General features: G+C 37.7%; 1 protein-coding gene across 7 annotated transcripts in view; it reads left to right on the forward strand.

Moving 5' to 3' along the window:
* LOC129436739 (RNA binding protein fox-1 homolog 3) overlaps nucleotides 1–19,370 on the forward strand; it is a 295,528-nt gene that overhangs the window by 80,875 nt on the left and 195,283 nt on the right. For 3 of the 7 annotated variants that reach the window (XM_073857796.1, XM_073857792.1, XM_073857798.1), the window contains exon 1: nucleotides 14,883–15,037. The exons of 2 other annotated variants lie outside the window; for them this stretch is intronic. Coding sequence is in view for 1 of the 5 variants with exons in the window: in XM_073857795.1 (XP_073713896.1) it covers nucleotides 3,203–3,247 (45 nt within the window). In the remaining 4 variants the exon portion in view is untranslated. Of the gene's footprint in view, nucleotides 1–3,094; nucleotides 3,248–14,882; nucleotides 15,038–19,370 lie in introns of those variants that run through there. 2 more of the 7 variants (XM_073857795.1, XM_073857793.1) reach the window with 2 other exon arrangements.

The raw sequence follows: 19,370 nt of genomic DNA on the forward strand, positions 1-19,370 counted from the left end.
TCAAACTTTATTAAAATTCTGTTTGTGTGCTTAAACTGTTCTCAAAAAGTGTTGCGGAGGATGAGAACATCAGGCATGGACACATCATTTTCCTAATTTTTCTTCATTATTATTATACATGAATATTCAGTAAATATTTTTTCTGTCATCTAAAGTAGTCTAGCAAAACATCCATTTATTTATTTTTCTTAATATTTTTGTGTTAATTTGATTAAATAACAACATACAACATAACGCATGTTCAAACACAGCCGGACACATTGCGGTAATGAGAATTTCAGCAGAAAATTAGATAAAATTTCCAATTATAAATTCTTATGTTGAAATGACACATTGTGCAGGTAGAACACAGTATTGTGTTAATTCTGATGCTTTTTAATGTTACTATATTACACATTTTAAAGCTAAAATCATTAGTGCCGTGGTGTTTCAATGGTTTCGTGAGAATCACCCAATTAGCATAAAAAAGTGGAGTGTCCCTTTAAGGTACCAATGTGTATCTTTGCAGCACCAATATGCAACATTTAGGTACAAAAGTGTACTTTTTGAAAAGGTACCACCCCACTGACAACATTTGTACCTTTTATCTGAGAGTGTGTAGGGACTCTTTTGAAGTGACGTGCAGTTCAACACCATCAGACACACATTAATCACAATATGATGTCATTCTCTCCCAATGTAGATCTGATATTAGTGTCAGAAGTTCGGGCTGAACTAGATATCACAGTTTACCAAGATATAAGACTTGAATGATGGCATTTAAAAGGCCAATCACCTGTCTAATGACCTACACTATGATGTCCGATCTTCACACTGTCAGTGGAGTGATAAATCCATCGTCTGATGCTAATGATCGTCCTCTGTAGTTTAACACGTCGCTGTGTTCTCCGCACGTCTCTTTCTGTCAGTGTTACCTTCACATGTGCTATTTTCAGCTATTAGGATAATCAGATTGAAATCCGCCTCCACTCGCATACGCACACCTTATCATCGCCCGCACTCGCCGTCCGCCCAGTTAATATTCAGCTTTTAAAGTCTGTCATTTGGCACATTAAGTGCTGCTGGCACTTGGTAACCAGCAACTGTGATGATGTTGTCATGGCTGCAGGGCTGCTGTCTGTGAACTTGTGTTAATACTAAAATTAAAGTGATGTTTTTATCATTTCTTCAGGTTGTCAGTAGATTGATGGGTTCTGGTCTTGCGTTTGATCAGACACTTTGGTTTTGCTCATTACAGGGTTTACAGAAGAGTGTTGTGTGAATTTTGTGTTGTGTCTTTGTATGCATTAGGTCTCAACGTGTCACAGGCAGCAGAGATAAAATTGCTAAATGCAAATGTTGAATTAGTGATCAACATTTATAGTTAGAATTGGACTGCAAAGATAACTTTGTACATAAATTTGTTACTTGTTTTTGATAGCCATATTTAATAGAAGCAGACGTAATTGGGATGGCATATTTTTTACAACAAAAGTATACCTGATAAGTCATATTTTAAAACTTGTTATTAATGTTTATGGCTATGTGACTCATTTGTAGGTTGTGAAGTGTAAAGCAAAAGATATCCCCACAGTCAATGATGCAGTAAGCGCTTTTTGCAGTGCATGTACTCGGTGGTGTAGTGGTGGCTAGACGGTATAGACAACTTCAACAGCAACAACATAAACAAACGGCTTTTGTGGACAAAACGTACAAAGCGAGCGTCTGTGTTCTCATAAACCCTTTCGACACATGTGCAGCAGAGCACATATATTGACATTTTGCATAATGCACATGGTTCACATGATGCAACCAACACATATTTTGACATGACGAGCAGCACAAAATTTGAATTTGCGCCCCTCGGCCCCCACTATTTATGTCACATTGAAAGAAAAACTTTGTATGTTACAAACCTGTAAACATAATAGGTTTGAAAAGATTAAAATTAAGTATTTTTACCTGAACAAATATATTTTTAGATTTTATACAAACCTTTATATTTTGGCCAGGAAAAATATATATTTTTGCAGTATGTGTTAAATAAGAAATGTATTTGTTGTCCCTGAAATACATTTAGAAATTATATTTTAATATGAAGATTAAAACTAACGATATTTTCAAAAATATATTTAATTAAAAATTAATTTTTACAAAATGTATATTTATCATATATTTACAACATATTTTTGGCCAAATAATTTTATTTTTGCTGTATGGGAAGAATAATTATGAAATTTAATCAATGTTTAGAATTTAGAAGTGGGTCCTACCCATTTACCATGCAATACAACTCTAGGCTACTCCATTCTAACATAGTATAGCCTATTCAAAAATTGTCATCATTTTTCTATACTTTTCTTTGTTTCTATTCCATGTAAAGCTGCTTACAATGAACAATTATGAAAAGTGCTGCATAAATAATTTTGACTTTAAATTAATTGATTTCGGACGCAAGGACATTTTTAAGTTACGATAAGCACACGACGTCAACGCAGCGTTAATAATGAAGTCAAGTGACCTGCCCTGGTAGTCTGTACAGTTAAGTCCTTTTGGGACAGATTGTATGAGTGGTGGAGCCAAAAAAATTAATTCCTGCTTTTGACTATAAATTTGGAGTCTTTTTGGACAAAGACATTGAATTTTTGTGTAATAATGTGTTGATTATAGCCAAATTTTATCTACACAAATGTAGATTTGTTACAGTTTCTCCTTGTTTTGAGGCATTTAAAAATGACTTAAAATTAATGACTTTAATTTTATTTAATTCCATAAAACAACAAAAAATGAGGAGTGCTTTAAAACTCTCTAAATTTCTGTCAAAATATATGGATTTAACCCCTCCTGGAACTTAATTTACTCAGTTATAATTTTGCTTTTCATGTTTTATTTATATTATTTACAATATGCTGCTTGGTTTTTGTTAAGGTCTATTATCGATAGTATGTTAAAAAATGATTCAATAAAAAAAGGGACCTGGTAGTCATGTGACAAAAAAGCAGAGCCTGGTTTGAAGGTATGTTCGCGTTCACGCAGAGTTGCGCAGACCGATCGGCGTATGACATCAAAGTACCGCGAGAGCGTTTTATTACCGGCGCTCGCGCGGTACATTGGCGTCATATGATCAGTCTGTGCATCGCCGCACGAGGTCGATCACACCTTCAATTTCAAACAAACACCGAAGTCTAATTTTCATGTTAATGTGTGAGGAAAGTTACTGGAGATGGAGCTCATGAAGAGGAGAGACTGCATTTATATGCCAATGTTGGTAAGTTACCTTTTAAGTAGCCTATTTTAGTGAGGATCAGCTAAACGTTTCATATGACAGCTGTTTGACGACAGTAAAATCCAGGGATGTAAACTACTTAACTGTTGTCCAGTTTGCCCCTAATGAACAAAAATGTATACTTGACTGCATGAATGAGGGAATTAAAAGCGGGACGTGTTTGATGTGAAATCATGAAAGAGAGATGAACCCGCGCTCGAGGGCTCCCTAGCACCTGTGATATCTGCTTGATTTTTGGAGAGAGGGAGAAGAGACTAGTTACTGATGCTGTGTTGCAAAATGACTATTTAGATAGATTGTGTGAGAGCAGTCTACTGTTGAATTTCTCAAGTTCATGTACTAGTAATGGTGAAGCAAATTAGTATTTTTTGTTTTATTATTTTTTCAATTAGCATATTGTAAATTGCAACTAATCGTTTGCAGAATAAAAGTTTACATCATATATTATATATGTGTGTGTACTGTGTATAATAATTATTTTTAATTATTTTTATATTTAAATATGAATGTATATACTCATGTAATTATTTCGTAAATATATACATGCATGTGTGTGTATTTATACATACATATTTTTTATACAAAGGAAACACACATATTTGATGTAAACAAAACTTTTATTATGCAAACGATAAGTTGTGATTCATTGTTTTGCAGCGCTACGTAAATTAAATGTGTGAATAATTAAATACTAATTAATATATATTCTTTTTGCATTTCTAATGAGACTTTTGTGCGAAATTGTCAGGTTTTGGCTGCAGGGATAATAAACTCTTCCATCATCCCTGTGGCCACGAGCAAAAGCGCTGTCTGTATACAGTATATTTGTTGAAACTGTCTGAAACTGTCAGGAAAGTCTGTTTTTACTAACTTGTACGCTGAATGAATTTCTCGATTGTCATACTGTGATCTTGGACGCTAAGCTTCTTGGATGTAGTCTGTGTTTGGCATTTTTTTAGGAACGGCAAGAAGAGATGACTGCTGTTAGGCCACTACAAAAAACACAAAGGCTTTGAAAATAAGATAAGCTATGAGGTCTCATGTATAGTGAATATGTTTGTTTTGTTTGTTTGTGTTTATGACTCATGATATGAATGAGCAGTCGTTGAGTGAGAGAGAAAACATATGCCGAAACAAATGAAATAAGAGTTTGATGATTATTCGCTGGCAAATGATTCATAATGACTCAACGCTTGTGTGTTCAGGTCAATAGATGTGCTGATGTGTATTTCATTTAGTACTCTGATGAAACTCATCTCCGCTCACAAACCTTTCATTTATTCTGCTCTCTCTCTCTCTCTCTCTCTCTCTCTGTCTCTTTGTCATGGCTGTTTCCAGTACAATCTTATGATCAATGATGTGTGCTCACTTGTAGTGGTCTGTGTCATGAGATGCAGTAAAGTGTTAAAGAGTTAAATGAAAGGTATTGAAGGGGAAGAGGGTCAGACTGTCACCACACTGAAAATGTCATCACCTTTACCCAATTCATCACACAATAAAACATTAAACTGGAGAACCCTCATATAATACAGTTAAAACATAATACGATAATCTTAAATTAATTTCAACTGAGTGTTGTTTATCAGGGGTCTTAATTTTTTATTTTGTTTAGTTTTTTTAAGTGAGGGGTGTAGAAGAGCTTGTTTTTTTGAGAAATTACATATGACAATAATGTTAAACTGAAAGATTATATTTAGAGGACATGTATTTCACTGTAAAAATCTACTTTTGCAGCACTTCGACCTCGGTGCAGTAATATTGACGGAAGTTTGAGCGAGGGGGAGAGTAGTCGGCAGTGATGATGTCACTGCGCACCAAGGTTGAAGTGCTGCAGATCAAGTGCTCTTCCGCCATACAATATAGTTCTCATTTTTATCCGCTTAAAAAATCGTCACGTTTTATTTTGTGCCACCATACTTACCCGTGTAACTACTCATGTAACTTATGTGTTTGGTGGTTTGTAAATTCATCCCTGTTTGGATTCACATCATTTACAGGCCATTCACAAATTAAAGATATAAAAGTGTCAAAATGTTGTCGGAGCCGATGGTGTAGTGGACGATGCTCCAAAACATGGTGCAGACGCACTTCTGGCAACCCGAGTTCGAATCCCGGCTCGAGGTCCTTTGCCAATCCCATACCACTCTCTTCACCCTATACTTTCCTGTCATCTCTGTAAATACTATTAGGGATGGGCATTTTCCAGTAATTTACTATTCAAATATTAAAGCTCATAAAGAACGAATATTCGAATATTCGTTTATTTAAATTATGTTAATTAAGACATGCGTCTTTTGTATTTTTCATTTTGTCATAATTTCACAAAAGGCTTATGAGGAGCTTTGCTTTTAAACTGCTATGTGCAGTTATCCGGTTCATTTTCGAAAGAGCACCGCATATAATAAATGTTCTCCATTTCATTGCGTTCTCCGTGTCTGTCTCGTTATTAACAAAATAAAGTAGACTTTATAACAGAAAGCTTACAAATCTCTCATGATGTGTTGATGCGGGCGGCGGAGAAGCACGTTTAATAACACGTGAGCCCTCACTGATCCAGTGGCCAAATACGGCGGCGCGGCCAAACCCAGAGATAAATGGAAAAACTTAAATTCGTCTGCTATCTGCATTGCCAAACAATCAGAAATACATACAAATTAATGTTCATGTATATCTTACATTTAAGTCTGTAAAAGACAGTATAGATGAAGGAAAAAGCATTAAATAAGTCGTAACCTTTGGTGGCACATTAAAAACAAACAAACATTTGAATAACATTTTCTAAATTCGAATTATTATTGCCGATCGAATATTCGAATATCTGTGCCCATCACTAATTACTATCTATCAAAAAAAGGCAAAACTTGCCCAAAAAAAAACCTTCAAAAAAAGAAAAGTGGCAAAATGTCTGTAGGCACGTGTCGACACTAGGCATGGGCCGGTATGAGATTCTGACGGTATGATAACCTTTTCTAAAAACTAGGGGTGTAACGATTAATCGTGCAAATGCGCGTTTTCTCAATGAATGAATTTGAATGAATTACGGTGAAATTCCGGCACATCTGAACGCCAGGGGGCGCTCTCATGCCACACAAGTGCCACACACAAGAAGTAGCATTACAAACGCTATTCCAGGAAATGTCTACACAGGAATATTTATACGCTGTTCTTCAAATTGTTTCAGGTATTTTCATGATAATAAAGAATATTTTGAATGATTTTGAGTGTTGCGTTTTTAAATGCACGTTATAAACGACTCCGACTCATAATGATTTTAGATTAATAAGGACTTCCTACTAACCAAATGCCGTAATACAGGCACAAGCTGTGCATAAAACAAAGAATCGCAGCCTTGCGATTCAGAATCGATTTCAGACAGGCATTTTTAATGAGGACCGCGATTGAATCGCGATTGAATCGTTACATCCCTACTAAAAACATCACGGTATTACGCTTGCAGCTCTGAAATATGTTATTTTTAAATGTCTGGGTAAAAACAACAACTTTTTACACAGAACAATATATTATATTTTTAAGAAACATCTAGAACATTTCGAAACAGTAAATAGGGGTGGGCGGAATGACCAAAAATCTGATCCACGGAATGAGTCATTTTATTTCACGGAACGGTATATTTCACGGAATAAATGTTTTTCATTTTATATATTTTTTTATTATAAAAATGTACAAAAATTTGCAACTCACTCTAGCTTTTAACTAAATGCACAACTTATTAAAAATAGGCAATATGTAAAATGAACAGGTATAAATATATGCAAAAACCTACAGATAGGATGAATACCTATATAGCCTATATGAGAGACGAAGCTTTAGATATTATAAATATGACAGGTGCTATGATGTGATGATCATTAAGTCTGTTTTAAGGTCTTGACGCCCTTTACTTTCTATTAGACCTTAACATTTGCGTCACTTTCTCGTCTTTCCGATCAAATATGTTTGTAAGCAAATGGCGCTTCAAACTATCGCTCTAGCAGCGCACGTGTCACTGATATAAACGCGAGTTTTGTCTTAGCTTGCTTAAAGTTCAGAAAACTTTACAACTATTAGCATTATGTTAGAGAAGAACTTTTTATTTGGCGTCGCAGCTCCTTGCGCTTGCCTAGAGAGACCTCTACACGAGAGACCGGCCAGCTGCTGCATGAGCACAGAGAGAGAGAGAGAGAGCGCAAGAGAGAGAGAGAGTCTCGATGCGAGACCCGCTGTGGATTCACTGGCAGTTATTATAAAAATTACACAAATAACTCGTTCATTTTTTATGAGTGAATTATTTTACTTGTTTCTCCGTCACACTAACTGTTAAGTCTAACAAGCGTGAGGGCAGAGTTAGCCACGCCCACTTATTTGCATTCCGCGGAATAGACGGAATAGAAAAATTTGTTACGTCTGACATTTTATTCCGCGGTAACGGAATATACCGTCATACCGCCCAGCCCTAACAGTAAACATGTCAGGCTAAATAATGAAAATAAGTAATTTAATTATTCTTTATTAAATTAAATGCAGTCACTTATGAAAAGCCTAAACCAGCAGCTCAACAATAATCAGAATGTAAATAAATTATTTTCTTAAAATAAAAAACTTCTAAATGAAAAAAAATGCAGTGACATTTAAGTGACCCAAGCCTGCAGCTCAATAATCAAAATAACTTATGTTAAACCAATAAAGCAAATAAATTAAAAATGCAGTCATTAAACCTGCAGCTCAACAATGTTTTTGGAAACACATTCCTTTCAATCCAAGTTGTGGTGCAGGAATGTGAGCATGTTCACCTGTCCTGGATTAAGTTAGGACAGTGAGGTACGGGGATTTGTCCACTTGAACCGAAGACGCGAAGGGCGAGTGATTTACATGTTACGCGATTTGGCATCCTGCAGCGCGTAAAGCGCGTTCCGAGCATTGCCGCGGGAAATGCGAGAGTTGAAAAATCTGAGATTCGGCGGCGCGTTAACCAATCAGGAACTTGCTGTAGTAGTGACGTGATTACAGAAAGCAAGCGGAATGTATTTTAATGACTAGTATTTGACGCAAGGCTTCCACACATGAATAAAACGACTAAACTCAAATGTTCAAGCGTCCAACTTTTTGCCACCTCTACCACGGCTGGTGTGAATGCACCATCTGATCTGTAGTGGAAGCAGGTAATTCTTGAGGTGGCAGTGATGTCATTTCTTCTTCCAGTTTCACAGCTTCCTCTATAGAAAACCTGATGGTCTCATCCTTGTTTTGAGAAAAGTTGCCCTTGAAACGAGGATCAATAAAGCAAGCAATGTCGATCACCTTACTGACTTTCTCAGAGGAGTAACGGTGTTGCAGATCATCCATCATTACCTTTTTCATTTGTTTTGTTAGGGCATCATCTTCCTCTTTTTCTTCCAGTATGCCAGTGATGTGCTCCATAACAGGCTTCAAAGATGACAAGGTGGTCTTTGTTTCAGAACCTAATATATTTAGAAGTTGGCAGACTGTGCACATCATTGTCTTTTGGCATTTGATGCCAAATATTAGGCATTGATTATTACATTCAGTTAAGGGTTAACTGGCAATATGAACATTCTTAAAACTACCTAAATTCAAAAGCAGAAAAATATATATTTTTCCAACGATAAGAGTTCTTTAATAAGTCAGAGACACCCAAGAATAAAGCAAACCCATACAGACTCCTGCCTTATATCTGACCGCTGATCTTCAACCTTACGCAACGCTGCTTCTCATTGCCTTTCACTGTGACTGTCTGATATCTTTCTGAAACTCTTTTTCTCAGTAACCTTGAGGTTTCATAGGTATGTTTGACTTCGCCAAAGACAAATAAAGGTGAAAGAAAAAAGACAGAGAGTGATTGAACGAGACAGAAAGGTCATCGAGATGGAAGCTGAGGGAAATGTTCATAGACATACACGTCACACTGAACCTTTGCTTACTGTTCCTGTGTTACAGTAATGATGCGATATCCTCTATGAGCTCGAGTTTACGCTTTGAACACGCAGACTTACCCCTGACACACCAGAGCGAGAGATCCTCTAGAGAGAGAGAGAGAGAGAGTATAAAAGAGAAAGATGTAAAGCCCTGGGCTCCCCGGGGACCCCTGGAGAACAGGCTTCATCCTTCACACGAGTCAAATTCCCACTCCTCACTCATCACTATGGAAACCCCTCGTTATTTCATTTCCAGGAAGATACCGCCACCGCACTAGATGGGCGTGCGGAGTGAAAGATGGATGTTTTCCACAGTGTGCCAGTGTGGACAGATTGCCCTCTTGTCCTGATTAGCAACACATTAAACTGTGAGCAGATGTTTCTGAGAGGTCTTATTCATTCGTTCATCTCGCTTTCGCTTTAACTATGTGGTAAGAAGTTACTTGGAACTGTTCATAACTACAACTAAAGTTGATCTTGATTAGGCTGACAACATTAAGGGGTGTTGAGGCGTATTGCAATAGCTTCTTCCATCTAAGCCGATTTAGTAACCTTGTAATGCACCCAGAACAAAGTCTTCCTCCGGCTGCTGTGGATGAGATACCGTGGTAAAATAAGGTAAAGCTTACATCTCTGTGTTCTGTAGAGTATCAACCGATTAAAAAAAGCAAACAGAAAAGCGTCTGTCTCTCGCTGACTTTGGTTAAAGGAAAGGTGGAAAGTTTGTAGGATTGTTACACTGGCTTTTTGCTTCTCAAAACTCATCCGAACTCCTCGTGTTAAAGAAAAAAATGTCTTGGTATCTGACAGCTGGTTACTCTAAAATTGGATCAGCAAAGCAGACCATCGTATTCTCATGTCTGGTTTCTTGCAGCACTGCTATGCTATGATTAAAATGTGTCAGATTTGAAATAAATCATGATATGTGGTGTTCAAAATGAAGGCTGAAAGTTTTTTTCACGCCTAAAAATGTCAAAATCTCATTTCTCTAACTTGTTTGACAACCACACACGTCAAAGATTATGAGGGTCCCCTAGCTAAGACCCCCCCATTATCATTACATTTTTTTTTGTTGGTGCTCGATCAACGTTTTAATCAAAGAAACCAAAAAATTACCCTTAACTCAAACCCTAACCATTTTTACCCCTCAAATAGTTTGGGATTTATTTTTTAAAAACCCTACCCAATCCTAAATCAACATCTAACTGTGTGTTCACACACCAGACGCGGAAAAGGCGGTATTTGCGCATAGTTGGACACTTGAAAATTTTGACTTTACTCGCTTCATTCGCACGCAAAATTCTAGTCCTTCGAGACATTCGCGCATAAATTCACGTCATGGGAGGGGCTTATATAGTTAACTTATCAGATTGTTCGTAATCCTCACTCACTTTCTTCCAAACAAGATCCTTTTAATTCTTGTAAAAGTACGAAGATGTCTAGTATAGCAATGATGATTGTCGTCCATTGTTGTTTAGTTTTTGTTCCTCCGCTCACTTCCTGTAATCATGTCAGCAAGCTCCTGTTTGGTTAATGCAGCGTGAAAAACTGCCAAAGTTCAGATTTTTCAACTTGCGCGTCAACGCTCAATTCGCACATTCCACACCATCAGCAGGATGCCTATTCGCATCTTTGCATTGACTTAACATGTACATCGCTCGCGCTTGCCGCCTCTTCCGCATCTGATGTGAATGCACAATAACAGTCTGACAATATCTCCAGAAAACAGCGTGAGGCGCACTTGAGAGTTTACATTTATTTCAGACAGAAATCTTTTGGGTTTGTTTATTGCGAAATTGTAACAAATAATAGACAGTATTGCTTCGTTGCAGCGCAGCATGCAAATTTTAAATTCATGTTGTATGTTAATTTTATTAAAAACCAGGGACCCCACAAATTTATGTTTTTGTGATTTATAGGGGGGTCCCTCGATGCTTATAGGAGGTCTGCTCCCCCACAGTTCAAATACTGCAACCACAATAATTTTCTCTTTATTTTGAACACTAAATATATTGTTTTATCTAGAGCTGCACAATATTGTGATGGGAGATGACACGCGTTACAATATTTATTTACGCATTATAAATACTTACTACACTATTGTGAATACACATATGGTGATGTCGTTGTTGGAGCGATATATTGTGCACCCTTAGTTTTAATGTTGGAAACCGTTTTATTTAAAAACATGCTTTTTTGAAATCCTTTGGTTTAATCGTGTTTGTCTCGGGGGGCTTGGATAAGAAATAAATGACTTTGACATGAGCTAGTATCTGATGTAATAACTGAGGCGTTTGCATATTTTTAGACTCATGTTGCTGTCCGTGGTGCTGAATTTGTCTGCTGTTACCAGACGAGTACTGCGGACCAGTGGACCAGACGAGTTTGTTTTCTTTCAGACACACATACTGCTGTACAGTGATGAAAGACACTTCTGTCACCCCTGAGGGATTTCTCATGTACACACTGAACAGCAGAGCATCATTTCTTTGGCTCTTGTGATTTTGTTTCTCCAGACAGCTAATGAGTAACACAAGGGAAGAGATCGCATGTGTGTGTATGTGTGTGCGCGCGCGCGCTGTTCTTTAATCTATTTATTCTGAAAGAATATCTGAGGAATATACACATCCATGGCCCTTTCTCAAATTACATTTATATCTAGGCCCCTATGATTCACACGATGCGGAAAATAAGGGACTTTTGCTGATGTCCATTAATAACAGATCTTAAGAAAATCAGCATAGATGAAAAATAACCTAATATAGGGCCCTATGAAATTGTTTTTTCCCCAAATTCAGTTTTATTTATTCTAGGGCTGTGCAAAAAATCGCCTGCGATTCTCATGCGTGTTTTATCAGTAGGGCTGGGTATTGGCAAGAGCCTCATGATACGATACAATACGTTGCATGTTGTGATACATTGCAATACTTTTTCTTTTTTTATCAAAAAATGTATTTTTCTAAAAACTTTTTTTAAAGCCAAAGTGCATCCACACGTCGACTTTGAAAGCTGCAGGTGTTTTTACATTTTCTGCCATTTTCTCATTCCCACTAACTTCTGAGACATATGACAGACAACTGGACAGCGACAACTACAGCAGCGGCTAAGGAGGTCATTTGACGCACACAGAGAGATTGTTTTTTTTAAATATAGATAGTAGAGATTGAAATATGGATACACTATCTTGGAAAAATTATCACTAGCTGTATCGATATTTTTGCACAGCCCTATTTATCAGTAAAGCCGGTTACTTAGTATTAAATCGCCATCAGTTCCTTTCAGATGGAGCGGCATTTACTACACAAAGCCGTAGTTCACAGAAAAGCTAGGCAAAATCAAGTTCATAATCGAGAAAAATTTACTCCGATAATCTATGCGATTTTCTCGGTGAACTACATTTCTGTTGTAGTAAATGCCGCTCCATCTGAAAGCAAGTGATGGCGATTAACGTCTTTATTGACAAGATGCGCATGATTTTTGCACAGCCCTAAATTTATTCCAAATTCCGTGTTTGCCGTTTTCATTTTTCTGGATTCTGCTTTTAGTGGTTAAAATAAATTTCAGTAATCAAAAAGCATATCTTATCAACTTAAACATAAAACAAATACAACTTAACAACAAATCATTACATTTTTTTTTAATTAAATATAGGCCGATGTATTTTGGCTGTCACTATAACAATGCTACTGACAAGCAACCAAATGTTTCGTTTTTTTCTTTTAATTATAAGCTTATACTCATCTTGTTTTACTTTTAAGGCATGTAAATATATTAGTTATGAAATTGTCAACAATTAGGGATGCACGATATATCGGCCGACATATCGTTATCGGCCGATAACTGCTTATTTTTAATATTATCGGTTATCGGTCTGATAGCAAAATTAGGCCGATAAACGAAAGCCGATAAATGATGGATTATTTTGGTTTGTTGAACCACTTCACTTGCTCATTGCTGGCCATGTGGAGTTTTGATTGGTGCTTTCTGTGACATAGCACAAAGATGACACATGTTGTGGGCTTAAGAAGAGTATGCTAGTCTAGCGCAAAGACAAGATGTCCACGGTCTGAAAGTTTTTCATTGTGAAATTAAAGCAACACTAAAGAACTCTGGCTCTTTGCTCCCCCTACAGGTTAGAAGCGTAATTGTTCATTACCACTGTCGTAAATACTGCAGCATATCTGGCTCTGATTGGATTGTAGGTCTGCCGTAAAGCAAGTTTTTGTAGTTTTCACTCGAACTACAGGACCACTACCCGACGGTTGGAAACTTCTTTAGTGCGGTTTTGGCCGATAGAGGGCTGCAAAGCGAATGTGAAAGTGCCATTCACCCTGTTTTGTGTGGATGAACCACTGAAACTTTTTTGGAAACGTTATTTTAAGGTAAAAAAAACTCTTTGGTGTTGCTTTAATATGAATATTTATCGGCCTATATATATATATCGGTTATCGCCCCCAAATATAAAGAGTTATCGGTTATCGGTATCGGCCAAAATTTCCATATCGGTGCATCCCTATCAACAATTTATGATTTATGATACAAATAAATGGTAAATGATAAATTGACTGCATTTATATAGCGCTTTAAACAGGCTAATGGCCATCCAAAGCGCTTTACAAGTTTTGCCTCACATTCACCCATTCACTCACACATTCATACACCGACGGCGATGTCAGCCATGCAAGGCGCCATCCAGCTCGTCGGGAGCAGCTGGGGTTAGGTGTCTTGCTCAAGGACACCTCGACACTTGGTCCGGTGGAGCCGGGGATTGAACCACCAACCTTCCGGTTTGTAGACAACCTACATGAACCACTCAACCACTGCACCCTACTCACTGTATGAATTAAATGTGTAGCTGCAAAAGTTGTTCAGTGAAGAGTTTCATTTTTTTGTGTGTAATGAACATTTCTGACCCAGAAAGCAGCAGGATATATTGTCACTTTAAGACCCAAGACAGACTGCACTGTTTCAATATACTTATAAACATCCAGCTGTTTATGTTTGTTTAAACCAAAAAAGGAAAACTTAGTTTAGTGATCACGCGTGTGTTGACTGCTGGTGCTGTATACGAGCTATACATGCTTTTAAATGGATGTGAAGAGCGCCACGTTCCTGGTCGAGGCAATGCTTATAATTTTTTGCAATGCACGACGAGAAACGTAAAGAAAACGAGGGACTTTTGCTGATGTCCAACATTACACAAAAGTAATGTTTCTTTACGTCCAACATTACATAAAAGGAAAATGTTTCTGCGCATTTCTGTCATTTTATTTGCAGATTAATGAAAAATAAATAGCATACGAAAATGAGTTACAATGGTCGTAAATGATTACGTCCTTGTTTTCCGCATCACGAAAATCATAGGGCCCAATTTATATCAGTCTAAATACTGTTAAAAGTTTCTGAAAACCAGAAAGTCCGTCTCTCATTAGGATTAAAATATCTCTCTGTTCTGTGAATGAGAGAGAGAGAGAGAGACAGAGAGAGAGACAGTTCTGGATAGTCCAGCAGGCAAATATCTCTCAATGACACACGTGTGTGTCAGAAGTTGAGATGATGTACTGTGGTAATTGTCGTATTTTCAGGAGAAACGGTGTGTGTGTGTCTCAGTTGAGCATGTGTGTGCGTGCGCGCGTGTGCATGTGTGTGTGACTGTATTCTCCGCCCTCTCTCTCTTCTTGTGTCTCTCTCGCTCCACCACGCTCATTTTGTCTCCGGCTAGCTGAAGCATCACTGTGGCTGTATGCGCTGTATTTTCGTCTCTCTCTCTCTTTCTCTCTCGCTGTGGATCTCAGGTTGATGTTTGTTCGGAGGAATCTGCTGTGAAGCTGAAACACAGGTCTGTGTGTTTTTATGAGAGCATGAAGTGATGAACAGAGGAGAATGAGTGTATGTGTGAGGTGACGGACGGGAGTTATTGATACAATACAGTGATTTTATTTTTATCAATGTGCTAAATGTTTATTTTGTTCTTTGGTTGTGTTTAATTCTGTTGTGTTGTATTGTAGTGAAGTACATTGAGAGTGGAATATGTGTACATCTCTCTTAGTCACTGTGGTCGCTTAGAAGTTCATTTCAATCTACTTTGAAGAAAGAATAATGAGCGAATGACATCGAAATCAGAGGGAAGATGAGTAGCTGAACCACAATAGAGAGATAACAGAGAGATGATGTGCGTGTGTTGTAGTTTAATGTAATGCGTCCCATTTATTCACACTTTCTGCTGTTTGCTTATAATATGTGCTGTTAGGATTAGAAATATTATAAATAATGTAACATTTCTCAACCATTAACAGGCTTTATTTTTTTAATTAGTAGTGTTTGTTATCACAGATCATGTTGCTCGTACTTAAACACTTCCGGAAGTGTTTCAATTTATCGACTGGCCGCAAGAGACAGGCTCCAAAGGGGAGTCAATCCCATAGACCCCTAATGTTAAGATGCCCAACTTACAGCAGGAATAAATATGTTTATAACCTGGTTAGGGATGTGGGATATGGCAAAAAAAAATTATCACGGTAATTTCAGTTGTTTGTTGCTGTGACGATAAAAAATACGATAAATTATTCTCTTCTGTAAAATATCAGATTAGGTTATGTTTAATTTGTGTTCCAATGACTGTGCTGAAAAACATCACACAACAACAATTACACAATAATAATTCAAATCAATTACAAGTTTAAAATGTAAACACAGATTCTGTATTTATTTATACTCTCATGGTGCAAAAATAGTGCAAACAGGAAAAGTAACAATGTCTTTAGATGTGTTTCAAAATTACAACAGAGTACAACTGCAAATAAAGTAACAAACATGTTAACGTAACCTGATATAGAAGTTCAGTGTGAAACAGTCAATAGTCCCACATACAGTCTTTACTGGTAATTTACTGGTAAATTGCAGTTAACAGGTGATGTTTGAACAGAACCTTTCCGGTAAATCTGTACTCCCAATTTACCAGTAAAACAGGTTTTAAGATTACCAGTAATTTACCAGTAAGTGCTATTTGTGAACGAAAAATATAGGATTACCGGCATTTAGAACAGACAACGTCAGACCGCGCTGACAGCTTCGGGCCAATCAGAACGTTTTTTTTTTATATAGAATAGATGACGCGTTTACCCCCGCATGTTTCCACACATGTGCTGCTTAAAAGTCGAGCACACCTGAAGTTAACATCCACATTTCTTCACCAAAGTTGTTTCAAACAGCTTACCATCTATTTGCCAAATTGCCAACGTCCTTAGCACACCCTCTGTGATTTGCAGACGGCCCCTAGAGCAGCCTAGGCGGATATGCAGCGAATATCAAACCTAAAACTATCTTTACCTCGCTCCTCTGTGAAGCGCAAACACAGGTTCCGTTTGACGCCGCCTAACGCAATGTTGTTTGGTCACGAGCAACTTCGCGACCGTCAGCGTTTGCCACAGATGTGAAAATGACAAAATACGGACCGTGGATATTACAGTAAGTCATAACCCGCCATTGTTTACAAATACGACACTGTGCTCACCGGCCACGGGCCACAGGTAACTTCCGCTTTTTCTCCGAGTTTACTGGTAATTTGATACGTGTGAATGATGTCTAACTGGTAAAAAGACGGAACGTCACTGCATTTTTGTCACTGCGTATTTACTGGTAAATTCATTCTGGTAAATTCATGGTAATAACAACAAGCACCTCCTCAGCCTCACGTCCGCCTTCCGCAATGTTTGTTTTCACTCCGCACTTGAACAGAATTGGGCGCCACACAAACTACCTAATCAACTAGATTTATCGTTGTTATCGTGAGGCGACAGATTTTCATTGCGAGGATAAATTTTGGCAGTATATCGCAAACGATAAGATATCGCCCATCCCTAAACCTGGTAGGTACCAAAATTGTTTTTGGGTATATATACAGTGAGGAAAATAAGTATTTGAGCACTTTTATCAGTAAGGGGATTTCTAAGCAAAGACATTTTGACAGAAAATTTCCACCAGATGTAGCCATCAAGACAAATATTGAATTCATACAAAGAAATCAGAACATTTAAGTATACAAGTTGAGTCATAATAAATAAAGTGAAATGACACAGGGAATTAGTATTGAACACACTTTATTTAATACTTTGTAGTAAAGCCTTTGTTGGCGATTACAGCTTCTAGACGCCTCTTGAATGGACTGTCACTACCGTCAAACTAGGCGAGCATGGTTTCAGCAACCAGGCACCTCAGCTCCACCCACTTTCTGCATTTTTTCCCATATTTGGTTATCTGAGAGTGGCGCAGTGACGTGCTGCCAAGATGGCGATGGCTGGCTATGCCCAATTTGGGCTTCAAAAATACACTTCAGAAAGTGACATCATGGACACTAAGTCTGTATGAACCTTTTGGAATATTATAGTTTTCTAAAAAAAAATGTCATAAAATGGGTTAAGGGTATTGACAAACATAATGTGTCTAAAAATAATTGCACAAAATATTCTGATCTTTTATGACTTTATTGAGAACAACCAAAAAAACTCATAGTGCTTGTGGGAAAAGTATGTGAACCCTTTCAGTTAATGACCTCAAAAAAGCTAATTAGAGTCCAGTTTTAGCAAACCTGGAGTCTGGTTAAGATAATACGTTTGGAGGGGTGGACTACAGCTAGTTTGACTGATAAAAACTCCTTAAACTTTTTGAGTTTGCTCTGCACAAGAATAAGACACCAATGTGAGCCATGCCTCACCAAAAACAGCTTTCAGAGGAGCTACGATCAAGAATTTTTGCTTTTCATAAAGCTGGAAAGGGTTACAAAGTTATATAGAAATTTACCCGTCTACAGCAAACAATCTACAAATGGAGATGCTTTGGGACTGTTGCTACTCTACCAAGAAGTGGGCACCCAGTCAAAATGACACCAAGAGCACAACTCAGCAATAAGACAGACAAAGATTTGAAGGCATCATTGAAACTTCCTAGCATCTCTGTTCATGAGTCTACAATACGTAAAACACTGAACAAGAAGGGTTTTCCCAGCAGGACACCACGAAGGAAGCCACTGCTTACTAAAAGAACATTGCTGCATGCCAGAAGTTTGCAAAAGCGCACATTGACACTCCACAGCGGTATTGGCAAAATGTTTTGTGGACTGATGAAACTTAGATTGAACTATTTTGAAAAAACCCACAGCACTACATCTGGTGTAGAAAGGGCACGTCATATCATTATGAAAACATAATCCCAACTGTAGGGTATGGTGGACGAAACATCATGACTTGGACCTGGCCAACTTGCAATCATTGAAAGGAAGATGAATTCCCAAGTATATCAGACGTCAGGATAATGTAAGAAGGTCTGTATGTCCGCTGAAATTGTGTAGAAGGTGGGTGATGCAACAGGACAACGACCCAAAACACAGAAGGAAGACCACAACAAAATGGCTTCAGAAAAACAAAAAACACCTTTTGGAGTGGCCAAGTCAGAGCCCAGACCTCAACTCAATAGAGATGCTATGGATTGACTTATAGAGGGCCATACACAAAACATCCAATGAATATAACAGAGCTAAAGCAGTTCTGCCAGGAAGAATGGGCTAAAATTCCTCCTCAACGATGTGCAGGTCTGATCCACAGCTACAGGAAGTGCCTGGTTGAGGTTATTGCTGCCAAGGAGGGGTCAATAAGTTATTAATTATAAGGGTTCACTTACTTTTTCCACTGCCACTTTGAATTAGTGTGTTCTATAAAGACATGAAAGAATTTTCTGCGTCATTATTTTTAGACACATTATGTTTGTCAATACCCTTCACTTAGATAAAGATCAGATCACATTTTATGACAAATTTATTCAGAAAACCATGAAAACCAAAAGGTTCACATACTTTTTCTTGCCACTATATATATTAGACCAAACTTGCACAGAAGACGTGTTTAAAAGCGAACATTGCGAGTTTGTGCCAATATCACGGCAATTCTCCTCATCACCCCGTGCAAGTGCGTGTCTATTCATGTCTATTTGCTAAAAGTCCACGTCTATCCACTTAATGTCCGTGCGTCTATTTGCTTAATGTCCGTGCGTCTATTTGCTTAAAGTTTGCATATCTATTTGCTTAAAGTCCACGTCTATTGGCTTAATGTCCGTGTCTATTTGCTTAATGTCCGTGTTTATTCGCTTAATGTTCGCGTCTATTCGCTTAATGTCCGCGT

This window comes from Misgurnus anguillicaudatus, chromosome 19, assembly GCF_027580225.2.
Source record: "Misgurnus anguillicaudatus chromosome 19, ASM2758022v2, whole genome shotgun sequence".
Lineage (NCBI taxonomy): Eukaryota > Metazoa > Chordata > Actinopteri > Cypriniformes > Cobitidae > Misgurnus > Misgurnus anguillicaudatus.